The sequence below is a fragment of the Notolabrus celidotus genome, chromosome 12 (genome assembly GCF_009762535.1).
Source record: "Notolabrus celidotus isolate fNotCel1 chromosome 12, fNotCel1.pri, whole genome shotgun sequence".
Classification (NCBI taxonomy): Eukaryota; Metazoa; Chordata; class Actinopteri; order Labriformes; family Labridae; genus Notolabrus; species Notolabrus celidotus.
The window spans coordinates 32,890,017-32,902,872 of record NC_048283.1 but is presented as its reverse complement, the minus strand read 5'-3'; the positions used below and the strand labels follow the sequence as shown (position 1 = coordinate 32,902,872).

General features: G+C 41.0%; 1 protein-coding gene across 1 annotated transcript in view; it reads right to left on the bottom strand.

The window, feature by feature from the left end:
- Nucleotides 1-12,856, bottom strand: part of eif3ea (eukaryotic translation initiation factor 3, subunit E, a) — a 41,928-nt gene that overhangs the window by 18,709 nt on the left and 10,363 nt on the right. The window contains exons 6-7 of the mRNA XM_034697837.1: nucleotides 7,005-7,130; nucleotides 6,524-6,648 (exon numbers count right to left, since the gene is read on the bottom strand). Coding sequence (XP_034553728.1) covers nucleotides 6,524-6,648; nucleotides 7,005-7,130 — 251 coding nt within the window. The remainder of the gene's footprint in view (nucleotides 1-6,523; nucleotides 6,649-7,004; nucleotides 7,131-12,856) is intronic.

The window sequence follows — 12,856 nt, the reverse complement described above, 5'->3', positions numbered from 1 at the left end:
TTTCTCCAGAGTAGGTTTCCCCTGTGAAATACTAACTGATCAGGGAACTAACTTCATGTCAACTCTGCTGAAACAGGTGTACCAGTTACTTGGTATCAGGAGCCTGAGGACTACACCATATCATCCACAAACTGATGGATTGACCGAACGCTTTAACCAGACATTGAAACAAATGCTCCGGAAGTTTGTGAACAACAGCGGAACAGACTGGGATCAATGGCTGCCGTACCTCCTTTTTGCATACAGAGAAGTACCCCAGGCCTCAACAGGTTTCTCTCCTTTCGAACTGTTGTATGGGCATGAAGTCCGGGGGCCCCTAGCACTGCTGAGAGAGATTTGGGAGGGAGACAAGGGGAGTGTTGGGTCTGTTAATGTTGTTTCCTATGTTGTCCAGATGAGGGAGCGGCTGGAGAAAATGGGTGAGCTTGCCCAGTCACACATGGAAGAGGCCCAGCATCAGCAGAAAACCTGGTATGACAAGTCGGCTAGACAGAGATCTTTCGACCCAGGTCAGAAAGTGCTCGTGCTACTCCCCAGCAATGACAACAAGTTGCTGGCAAAGTGGCAGGGACCGGTTGAAGTTCTAAGAAAACTTGGGCCAACTACGTACCAGGTATCAACCCCAAGGCAGCCACGCTCCAGCAAGGTTCTGCACATAAATCTTTTAAAGGAGTGGGTGCAGCGGCCTGAAAAGACAGCAGAAGTGATGCTCATAAGAAGTGTGCTGGAGGAGGAGGAAGTGAATGAACAATACTTGCCTCCTTCAAGTGACCCAGTTGACCACGACCTCAGCCACCTCTCAGAAGACGAACAGCTTCAGGTGAGATCTATCTGTAAATCAGAAGTATTTCAGGAGACTCCTGGAAGGACAAACCTTGTTGAACATACTATTGTTGTGAAGGAAGATGCTTCTGTGAGAAGGTTGAGTTACAGGATCCCTGAACGCCTGCTGGTCGCGCTAAAAAAGGAGGTGGACCTGATGCTTTCCCTGGGGATCATCGAGGCTTCAAAGAGCGAATGGTGCAACCCAGTAGTCCTTGTACCCAAGAAGGATGGAAGTATAAGGTTCTGTATTGATTTCAGGTACCTGAATTCCATTTCTCTGTTTGATTCATATCCAACTCCAAGAATTGACGATCTGTTAGAAAGACTTGGGAAAGCCAAATACTTGACCACATTAGATCTCTGCAAGGGTTATTGGCAGGTTCCCCTCACTGAGCAGTCAAGGAAGCTGACAGCTTTCAGGACACCGTGGGGGCTCTTCCAATTCACAGTACTGCCATTTGGGTTGCACGGTGCCCCAGCAACTTTCCAGAGACTCATGGACCAGGTACTCTCAGATTTTTCTGGTTTTGCTGCAGCATATCTAGATGACATTGTCATTTACAGTAATACCTGGGAGGAGCACCTGGAGCATCTGCAGGCTGTCATGGATCGCATTCATTCTGCTGGGCTGACTGTGAACCCATCAAAGTGTGTCTTTGCTGCTGCGGAGACAGAGTACCTGGGCCACATCATTGGGAATGGAGTAATCCGTCCTCAGGTCAGCAAGATCCAGGCCATGGAGTCATGTCCATTGCCACAAACAAGGAAGCAACTCAGATCCTTTTTGGGCATGGCAGGCTTCTACCATCGCTTCATTCCCCAATTCTCCACCAGGGCAGCCCTACTAACTGATCTGACTGGATCCCGGAGTCCCAACCAGATCCAGTGGACAGAGGAGGCTGTGGCAGCCTTCCAGGACCTCCAGAAGTCATTAAGTAAGCAGCCTGTGTTATACAGTCCAAATTTTGATGAACATTTCATTCTGCAAACCGATGCTTCTGACAGGGGTCTGGGAGCTGTGCTAATTCAGGGACCACCAAATGATCAGCATCCAGTTGCCTACATCAGCCGGAAGCTGTTTCCAAGGGAGGTTCGCTATTCGACGGTGGAGAAGGAGGCGCTGGCTATCAAGTGGGCACTGGATTCCTTTCGATATTACCTCCTTGGCAGGGAATTCACCCTGGAGACAGATCACAGGGCACTTCAGTGGATGCAAAGGATGAGGGACACCAATGGGAGAATCACCCGATGGTACCTGGCCCTGCAACCATTCCGATTCAGCATCCAGCACATCCCTGGGAGGGCAAACCTCACAGCAGACTATCTCTCTCGCAGTTCCAGCGAGAGTCCTGAAGGGGGGGAGTGTGTGATGGCTGGAGCCACACAGTGAGTTACCTGGCTGTGGGAGCATGGCACTTCCTGGAATGAACAAAAGGCGTGGCCAAGGGTGAAAGGGACTTTTATGCTGAAGCCAACTGAGTGGAGCAAACCATCGGCTCTGATGTCACGGGGGGGTTTGGGCTTAGTTAGTATTATTTTGAATTCAGTTTGATTAAGCATCCATTTTGTTTACCCCTTGAGTTAAACTTGGTTTGGCTCAACCACTATATAAGTTCCTTGATGTCTCATTGTGTCAGGTCTGTTTGTTTAGCTCACACGTCACCTTTTGTTGTGTTAAATTGAGTTATGTTAAGTTGACCTCTTTTATAGGCCTAGTTCTTATAAGTTTGTTGGCCTAATTTTGGGTAAAATAAAAAACCCACTTCTCTTTGAAACTTACACCTGTGTCTTGTGCCTTACTGCTTGGTCCCTAACACAGAGCAATGTTTTCCCTCAAGTCAGTGCAGTCTGTCAATAATACACAAACAAGTCTTTGGATCAACATCTGCTGACTGCAGGGGTAAGGGAGGTCAAATGCGGAGCTGAAGGCTAGCCACTGGTCACCAACTTCAGCCAAAGGAAGTACTGGTCAAGAGATGGGAAAGGGGAGCCAAGCCTCAGTGGGGAAAACATGAGGTTTGTAGGCTGTGAAACTGCAAAGCACACAAAACTACCTCAGTTTGTCCACACAGATGGTTGGGTGAGCTTTTCGTGAGTAATTATTGGGCAGGCCTCCTTAATCATCCACAATAAATTAAAAACGGAGTAAAATTCAGGGAGCCAGACGTTGGAGTGTGCTGTGTTGTGGTCGCCTGTCATACAGGCTGTGAAGCCCAATCATCTGTACAACTATAATAGCCTGCAATCAGAACGGAGGGAGGGAGGGAGCAGAGACATCAGAATAGGCGGCGTGCAAATTTTAACGCTGTGTATAAAGTTTCTGATCTGCGATACACATGGCCTCATTCTCCGCTTGGAGAGTAAACAGACCACACGAAAAACACACTTCAGAAACCACTTTAAAAATACCAGCAGAGTTCATGAAGAAGCCCACCACCCCCAAAAAATGTGTTATTAAAGCAAATGAGTTTCTCTAAATCAAGTTCATGTTATAGAATGAATGACCTTTTACCAGGTTTTCTTCAATAAATGTTTACATAAGAGCTGCGTTACAATTTCAACACAATGTGAGCCCAGTTTGTTCACATGGAACAATGTAAGTGGGGGAAAAAAATAACATTATCAAAACACAAAAGGAACTTAAGCTGCTTTACATCTCTCTGAGGTGTAATGTGGCAGCTTTGGTTGAATTTTAACAAAAGATGAGATACTTAATTTCCATTTCCAAATATCAGAGGCAAGAAGAAGTGGACAGTTGTGATTTAAGTAGGGCTGGGCGATAATTGGATAACGATAATTATCGTGACATCATTTTTCTCAATATAAATATAATAAATGTTCAATTAAAATTAGATATAAATACACCTTCTGCTGTGTATTTCAAACATGTTTAATGTCCAACGTGACCGTTGTAATATTGAACACTGAATAACAATGATGCGTTCACTGCACTGTGGGGAACGACATCACTCCGCCTGTAACCCTTAGTAACCTTAAAGGGGAGAGCACAACTCAAAACAATACTCTACTAAACTGATACACAGAATACAATTTGATATATCTTTGTTGGGAATTTAAATCAAATTATGGAAATAACCTCAATCTGAGAAAAATAAGAATCTACAAACTAAAAGTTCCCAAAAATCTAATTTTACATTAAAGACCTGCTTCCTGTTACCGTCAGAAATGATGGATTCAAGAAGTTCATCAGAAAACTAAATCAAGATACAAAATAACAAACTATCTTCAACTTTCACTCAGGAAAAAAAATCTGACTTTATATTTAAATGAAATAATGATTTGATATTTATCGTGATAATTATCGATATTGACTTGATATGAAATATTTTATCGCAACAACATAATTTTCAATATCGCCCAGCTCTACATGGAACAATGCAAGTAAAACACAAAAAGGAACTTAAGCTGCTTTACGTCTCTCTGAGGTGTAATGTGGCAGCTTTGGTTGAATTTTAACAAAAGATGAGATACTTAATTTCCATTTCCAAATATCAGAGGCAAGAAAAAGTGGACAGTTGTGATTTAAGTAGGGCTGGGCGATAATTGGATAACGATAATTATCGTGACGTAATTTTTCTCAATATAAATATAATAAATGTTCAATTAAAATTAGATATAAATACACCTTCTGCTGTGTATTTCAAACATGTTTAATGTCCAACGTGACCGTTGTAATAATGAACACTGAATAACAATGATGCGTTCACTGCACTGTGGGGAACGACATCACTCCGCCTGTAACCCTTAGTAATCTTAAAGGGGAGAGCACAACTCAAAACAATACTCTACTAAACTGATACACAGAATACAATCTGATATATCTTTGTTGGGAATTTAAATCAAATTATGGAAATAACCTCAATCTGAGAAAAATAAGAATCTACAAACTAAAAGTTCCCAAAAATCTAATTTTACACAAAAGACCTGCTTCCTGTTAGCACCGTCAGAAATGATGGATTCAAGAAGTTCATCAGAAAATTAAATCAAGATACAAACTAACAAACTGTCTTCAACTTTCACCCAGGAAAAATATCTGACTTTAAATTCAAATGAAATAATGATTTGGTATTTATCGTGATAATTATCGATATTGACTTGATATGAAATATTTTATCGCAACAACATAATTTTCAATATCGCCCAGCTCTACATGGAACAATGCAAGTAAAACACAAAAAGGAACTTAAGCTGCTTTACGTCTCTCTGAGGTGTAATGTGGCAGCTTTGGTTGAATTTTAACAAAAGATGAGATACTTAATTTCCATTTCCAAATATCAGAGGCAAGAAAAAGTGGACAGTTGTGATTTAAGTAGGGCTGGGCGATAATTGGATAACGATAATTATCGTGACATCATTTTTCTCAATATAAATATAATAAATGTTCAATTAAAATTAGATATAAATACACCTTCTGCTGTGTATTTCAAACATGTTTAATGTCCAACGTGACCGTTGTAATAATGAACACTGAATAACAATGATGCGTTCACTGCACTGTGGGGAACGACATCACTCCGCCTGTAACCCTTAGTAATCTTAAAGGGGAGAGCACAACTCAAAACAATACTCTATAAACTGATACACAGAATACAATTTGATATTTATTTGTTGTGAATTTAAATCAAATTATGGAAATTACCTCAAACTGAGAAAAATAAGAATCTACAAACTAAAAGTTCCCAAAAATCTAATTCTACACAAAAGACCTGCTTCCTGTTAGCACCGTCAGAAATGATGGATTCAAGAAGTTCATCAGAAAACTAAATCAAGATACAAACTAACAAACTGTCTTCAACTTTCACCCAGGAAAAATATCTGACTTTAAATCTAAATGAAATCATGATTTGATATTTATCGTGATAATTATCGATATCGACTTGATATGAAATATTTTATCGCAACAACATAATTTTCAATATCGCCCAGCTCTACATGGAACAATGCAAGTAAAACACAAAAAGGAACTTAAGCTGCTTTACGTCTCTCAGAGGTATAATGTGGCAACAAAAGATGAAAATCAACTGCATTCCCTTTTCCAAAACTCAGAGGCAAGAAAAAGTGGAAGAGTTGGGACTTATGAGAATTTTGTTTCAAGACACAACGTTTAAAGTAAATCACAGTTGCTGCCTGCTTCACTTGGCCAAAAAAAGTAGCCAAAGAAGAACAACACACTATTTTTTCACTGTACCAAAGATCACCAAACATTGTAATTGTGTGTCTGCTTCAAGCTGACTTGTTTGTGTCTACTTGGAATTGAAAGTTTGGTTCAGCCAAATCTTCTGGTTTTGTTTTCACCGAGACAAAACAGAAAGTCTCTGTGTTCCATTACAAAGCTACAATCGAATCTCACTTTGGACAAGGTTAGGTTTCCCAGTTTCATAAGAAGCATGAGGTCAATATGCCTCATTCAAAGGCCATATTTAGCCAAAAGCTATCAAATTTGAAACTATGCAATTTCAACGTTTTCACAGAACAACAGATAAAAACAAAATTTGATCAAGCCACAGACCTTTTCTGTCCTGTGTTCTGCTTGTTTTATGGAAGCGATCTTATCTTTACAGATACTTACTGGTATTTTCAGCAACGTTTTTTTAATTTCTGGAGTAAAAGTAAAGGTAACAACAAGAAACTACTAAACAACAGCATGTTTTTAAAAGTTAAACTGAAGTAAACTCACTGTGGCTGATACAGGAACAGCTCAATGATATTGTCTCTGCCCTTGGGGTGGTTGAAAAAGACAAAGAGAGACCAGTGAATGAGCCATGTCCTCTGCTGGAGAGACTGGAGAGGAGAGGTGACCGACTGCAAAGGACAAACACAGGCACAAGAGAAGAGAGGAGAAAGGGGGAGAGAGGAAACAAAAACAAAAGACATAAAGTTATAAATATATCTTGACACATCACACATACACTGTCTCTTTCACTCCATGTAAACACAAGAAATAAATAATAAAAGTGTCCTTTCTTCCTAAAGGGCCATCAATCAAATACAGACCACCACTTCATACACTGATCCTAGTTCTTAAGTAGTCAGATGAGCGCATGTGGGTTAGGAAAAAAATGCCACGGCAGAGCTGTACTGAGAGTGAAATGTCAATATGAGAGTCTATGTAAGGGAATCTAAAAGCCGTATCAAATTCTGAGAAGTGGGGCATTTACGTTGTTATCGATAGTCTCTCTCAGGCGGGTGAGGTCCTCCATGGCTGCCTCCCAGTTCTGCATCAGGATCTCAGAGGCCAGCTTGCCCCACAGAGAGTTGAGGGCATTCCTGTCTGTAGCTGGGACCTTGGTAAAAAAAAAGAGAAAAAAAAGACAGTGTGCTGTGAAACCAGAGAAAACACAACACTGCGACATACAATGCAACAATTACTTGACAGAGGCATTACTGATGGAAAGTCTGGTGCGTATTTGATTCAGTATCGTCTGCATCCAAACAAAGTGAGACCACGCTTGCCACTACTGGCTTCAGTGGCACTGAAATTGCAGACAATTTTATCATTTAAAGTGGATAAATGGATTAAATTATGTCATCTTAAGAGAATGGAGCTTGACAGAAAAGAAGGATGAATCATGAAAGACTGTTTAACTTTTAATAAAACCAAATTTGCTGCACTTTTGAGTAGGACCACAGTCTATAAGTTCATTATACAGTTCAATTCTCTCAGACAACCACATAAAGTGAACGCGCATTCCTCAAATCTCACGATGTGTTAGCAACCAAAACTTAAATCCAATGTCTGCATCACAGGTTACTGTGTGAGCAGTGTTATAGCAAGCAAATACTGCTGAGTATACAACTGCTAATTCAAGTAGTGGTTATGTAAAAAGTTGAGTTATACAGCAATGAAGTAGGGTTAAATGCAATTTTGGAATATGAAGGTAAGATGTCTTAATCATTAATATGAGGAAAGATTCTGCTCAAGCTAGTCCCTGACATTTCCACGTCATGACATAATAGTCACATTCATCATTTACAGTATCCAGTCATCCTTCAAATATCTATTTCAGACATCCTACAATCATCACACAAGCTGTGTGATCAACTTTAACTTTGAGAAACTGTGTGTTTTGACAACAGAAAGCAGGGTCTAATTTTAGCTCCAGGGTAATTGATCTACCCCTTGAAAAGTCTCGGCTCAGGACTAGTACTTTCCAAAAGTCAAGGAACTTTCAGGGGCAGGGCCTGAAGACGATCTCATTTCCATCAAAAAACAGGTCCCTCATTTACATATGAAATATCTGAGATTAGAATAGAATACTAGAGTGGACACAAAGAGGAGGAGGGTTTGATCTGGAATACATACTAATTAGGAAAGTCAACAGTTAATTGATTGTTAAGAACTTACTCAAACACATTTTTTTGTTTTGATTTTCTATCACATGAACAAACCTCATGTGGTCTCATATTTGGTTCAGCTATCCATGCAGGTGTTTAAGTTTAAAGCATGTTTGGATGTGATCAGCTGACTGAAGGTGTTGCTCACAGCGAAGACGCTCAGCTGGGGGCTGCGGCTGAGTGACAGGTCTCCACGAGCGCTTTTTTTCTCTGCAGTCGGACTGATTCTGACCCGGTTGCACTCCCAGCTGACACCTGACCTTGTTCACATGCTTATTTTTCTCAATAAGAACGAGTAGACAGAAAAGTGGACACTGTGAGTCTGAAATATGTTTCTGTTCAGTTCCCTTGTTGAAGTCTGAGCCTTCACTTTTATGACTGTATGTCAGCAGAGATTATGAGCCTGCTCCACATGTTGATATTCAGCGTGTTTAACATTTTGAACACCTCAATACAATCCGTAGATATTCAATGTATACATTGTGTGGTGAAGGAAAATCTGACTCAGGGGAAAAAACACACTTGGCATGTTTTTGACATGGAAAACGTCCTAATTGATCGTTAGCATTTTCAAAGATCAATCGTGGAAAATACTTAAAATTTACATCCCTAATACTAATAAATCCCACGTAACATGATGTTATTTGGTCAGTAAAAGTATTTACCTACATGAATTATGAGTCTGTTTTATGTAACAAAGGGCAGCTGTAGCTGCTTGAAAGTCGGGGGCTTAATATCAAGTCCTGCTGCACAGGAGTATTTGAGAAAGACATCTAACTTGAAACTGCCCTGAAAGACTGTGACAGCATGGGATTAGTAAATACTGATTGGCGCTTTCGAAGCAGCCATCAGTGTATGAATGTGGTGTTAATGGGACATGTATTTCAAAAGTGCTTCCATTGGTCAGAGGACTAGAGAAAGTGCTGTATAAACAAAGTCCATTTCAACTTTTGTCCCGTACTAGAGGATGCTTTCCGGTGTTCTAATGGTTTCAGGGGTTGGTCTTCTTTTGAATGCATTAAAAACGGGTGCTTCATTCACACACAGGTACCAGCTGAGCGGAGACGGGGGCAGGCAGGTAGAGGCACAAAAGGGAGATTGCACAAGAGCAAATGTTTCAACTTGACGTGAAGACTGTTTTAATAGTTAAAAATTCAGCAGAGACTCACAGAAAGAGCTGTGATAGTGACTTCATTTACCAAACAACTGTTCTGGACTAGTACTCTGTGTCATTTGCCAGATTTGCATAATCTTCACGGGACTTCAGACTTCAGTGGAAAAGCAGATAACAGTGGGCCAAAGGAAACACTTAGTTTCCCAAAGAGAAGATACTGGGACTAAAACTTCCTGGTACTTTCGTTGGAAATGTCCATTGTACTCGGCACAAGCTGGCTAAGTTGCACACAGATTCAATCTGTTCAAAAGGTACTCTGGCTTGTGTTCTTCTTTCTTTAAGGACTTTATTTCTTTTTAAAAAGGGACAATAGTTAAGTTATGGTTTGTGATTTGCAAAATAATCTTGAAATGCCCATGAAAAAGAATGGTGATAAAATCTAGATTGTGATGCTGCCAAAAATAAATCATATGTGATATTTCTGCCATATCGCCCACCCCAAAGTCCAAGTATGAGAAGCCTTTACAAAACTGGAACATTGAGGCCCTCAACAAATCTGAAGTAGAAAGATCAGGGACATTAGGGATGTTTGGTAAATGCAAAGCATTTGTCGCCTACAATATTACATTTAGCGTGGGTATAATGTTTGCTTTGTTGCAAGAGTTTTTGTAAACAAGCTCCACTTCAGTCATGAAAAATGTCAATTGCAATAATCTCCCACTATTACCCTCCCTAACTCTGGACAAGTCTGCCGTTATCACAAGGTAGTTAGGTTGAAATACGAACTAACCCTAACTAGACACATCTCAGAGAGCATAATCACGCTCTAAAATGTAGCAGGCTACTGTTTCTGATTTCCAGAACTCACTAAAACAAACACAATTGAAATCAGGTAATTAAACACAGGTTGAGAATGCCTCTGAACCTCAGCAGGGCAATCACTCTGAAGTGGACATCGGACTACACCCTAAGGCTCATGGGAAACTCTGTGCCACAGTAGTTCACGATAACACCAAACACCAGACGCAGTGACATGAGTCAAGCAGGAAGTCAGGGTGGGTGTCTGCAGAGCGGCCAGAGAAACCTAGATCCTAACCACACGCCCCCGGTCACCGTCGGACAGCCGCTAAAGTGGACTGTGAGACACGGCAGACATACAAGGAGAGGAAACACTAAAAAAACAGGTTTCCGCTGGAACCTCACAAATTGGTTGGATTATTCATAAATAAAGGTTTTCCTTTTTCTTACTTGGCAAAGACCTGACGCTCTGATAGCATATCAATAAGCTGCCCAACATAAGATGATGGGAGGTAGAGGAACATATTAGGGGAACCTCTTGAAGAATTCAAAAAAAGAAGAACACAGAAATATAAAGTGTCCATCCTTCAGTCAGTTTTTGATCAAAGAGAATGACTCAGGTCCATTCTGAATGACTTTTTATAAAGTGCAGAAGTCACAAGAAAGATCAGTATTGTAACATTGGGAGAAAAAAATCATCTCCCCTGCCAGTATAAAGGTCAGCATTTCATCTGCTCGAGTGTTTTGTTTTGTTTGTTATTTTTTTCCCTCTCTTGGAAGTCCCTGCCTGCTACGTTTGGCTGACCTCCAGGTCATTATGGCAGCTTTCTACACACACACACACACACACACACACACACACATACACACACACACACACAGAGTCTGGCTTTCACTAGTGGCCACGCTAGAAAAGTTTCAATACCTGGGTTTTTCCAGCAGTTACCTTGAGTTTCCATTGGTTTGTGAAATGGGCACATTTTCGCTGACTGACCAGCAACAATAAATTTACTGTGCTGGGGATCCGTCGGGATACTCAATCTTTATTCTTAACATTCAATCCCTGCATTAAGTGATGATATGAATAAGTTGCTCTTTTCGGACAAGGCCACACTGTAACAAAACCTGAGGCATGGATTTTGCAAGGCTGGCTTCCTTCGTTTAATTGACTGGGTTTCCCACGTTAAATGACTTTATGGAGCCTCACCTCTCCCAAGGAGGGGGGGATAGAAGAGGGGCCTGTGAGGATGGGAGGTCCACAAAACACAGAAAAGAAGGGAGGAGGAAGCGGTACATAGACTCACACTAATGAAATCCATTTCTACCTTTCCCCCTTCTTAAAAGCCTCTTGCATTGTCAAGAGTAAGCAACAGATATCTGGTTACAGAGTCTGATCTAGCTGGAACTTAAAATAAGAGGTCTGACAATTTGAGGGGTGCACAGAAAAAAGTAAGTCCTGGACTTCGAACAACATACTTCAATTAGAGCAATTTTGGTTTATTTAGAGTGAGTTGCAAAGCCATAAACAACTGTTGTAGAAGCAGTGGGATATATCCAATGGAACCTTCTGAAGACTTTTCTGAATGTGTTTTTTTCTTGTAGGGGGGGAGTGGAAAGCTTGGGTGAATTACCAGTCATCTTGTCTCGGATGTAGCTCTTCCTTCCATAGATTTGAGCAGATCAGTGCAAACCCCATCAGATGAAGTACCCAACTGCTTTGGGTTAAGAGGGTTGTTTGTAGCACAGAGAGTTCATCATCGCTGAGCCCCTGCCAGGTTTTTTCAGACAGGGACACTCCAGCACAGTGAAATGTGCATGACTAGTCGAAGTCACTGACATCCCAAAGACAAGAGGCGACGCAGTGCAGTATCAAATGCCAATTAGACTGGGAACAAAAGATGCTCTTAATGTTTTTCACTCTAATGAACAGACAAAAAAGTTGATTTTATTCTTTCTCATTCTTTCAAGGCTGGCTTTGGCACAAGTCCTGGCTTCACCGCAGAGCTAAATGCTGAACCAGAGACACACAAAGGCAAAAGAACGAGTGAGTGACACTCGGAAACCACGGGCTGTGCCTGCTGGTTTCATGGTCATTATAGGACATTCATTTAAGTTGAACTTACTAACACTTGATGCAAGATAACACCAAAGAGGTCAAAGTAGAGCTGAATTCCCACAGAAAATTTGGTTTTCATTAAAAAAAAAAAGAGCAACAATCGAAAGCTCCTCCACACATGCACTCTTAAGCCTGATTTATACTTCTGCGTCGATTCGACGGCATAGCCTACATCGTAGGTCTGCATAGCTCCCATACCTACGCAGAACCCTATGTGTGTAGCTGACACGCACCTCCTCCAAAATGTAACTACACATGGAATCGATGCAGACTGCAGGCCCTGTGATTGGTTCGCTCTGCGGCATTGTATGTTCCGTATTTACAGCACTTCCAGGATCCCAAACATCGGCCGTGTATTCATCTCCTACGACGTCTCCTCTCTATTCTTCCCTGCAATCATGTCTGTATGATAACCAGCAACATGTATCAGCTCTAAATGAACAAAATACGCTCAGAAAAAGTTGTTAAATTGTCTGACGATGGGCGATTATTTCAGAAATTGCAGCATATGTATTCTTTAAAATATGTAACATGGAGCTTTCTTCTTTGCTTATTGTTGGTTTCTCTCCTTTTGGTAGCCTCCACCTCAGTCCATCAAGTTTTAAAGTGATACCTCATTGGACTAAGCCTTTAAAGTTATGGAAAAA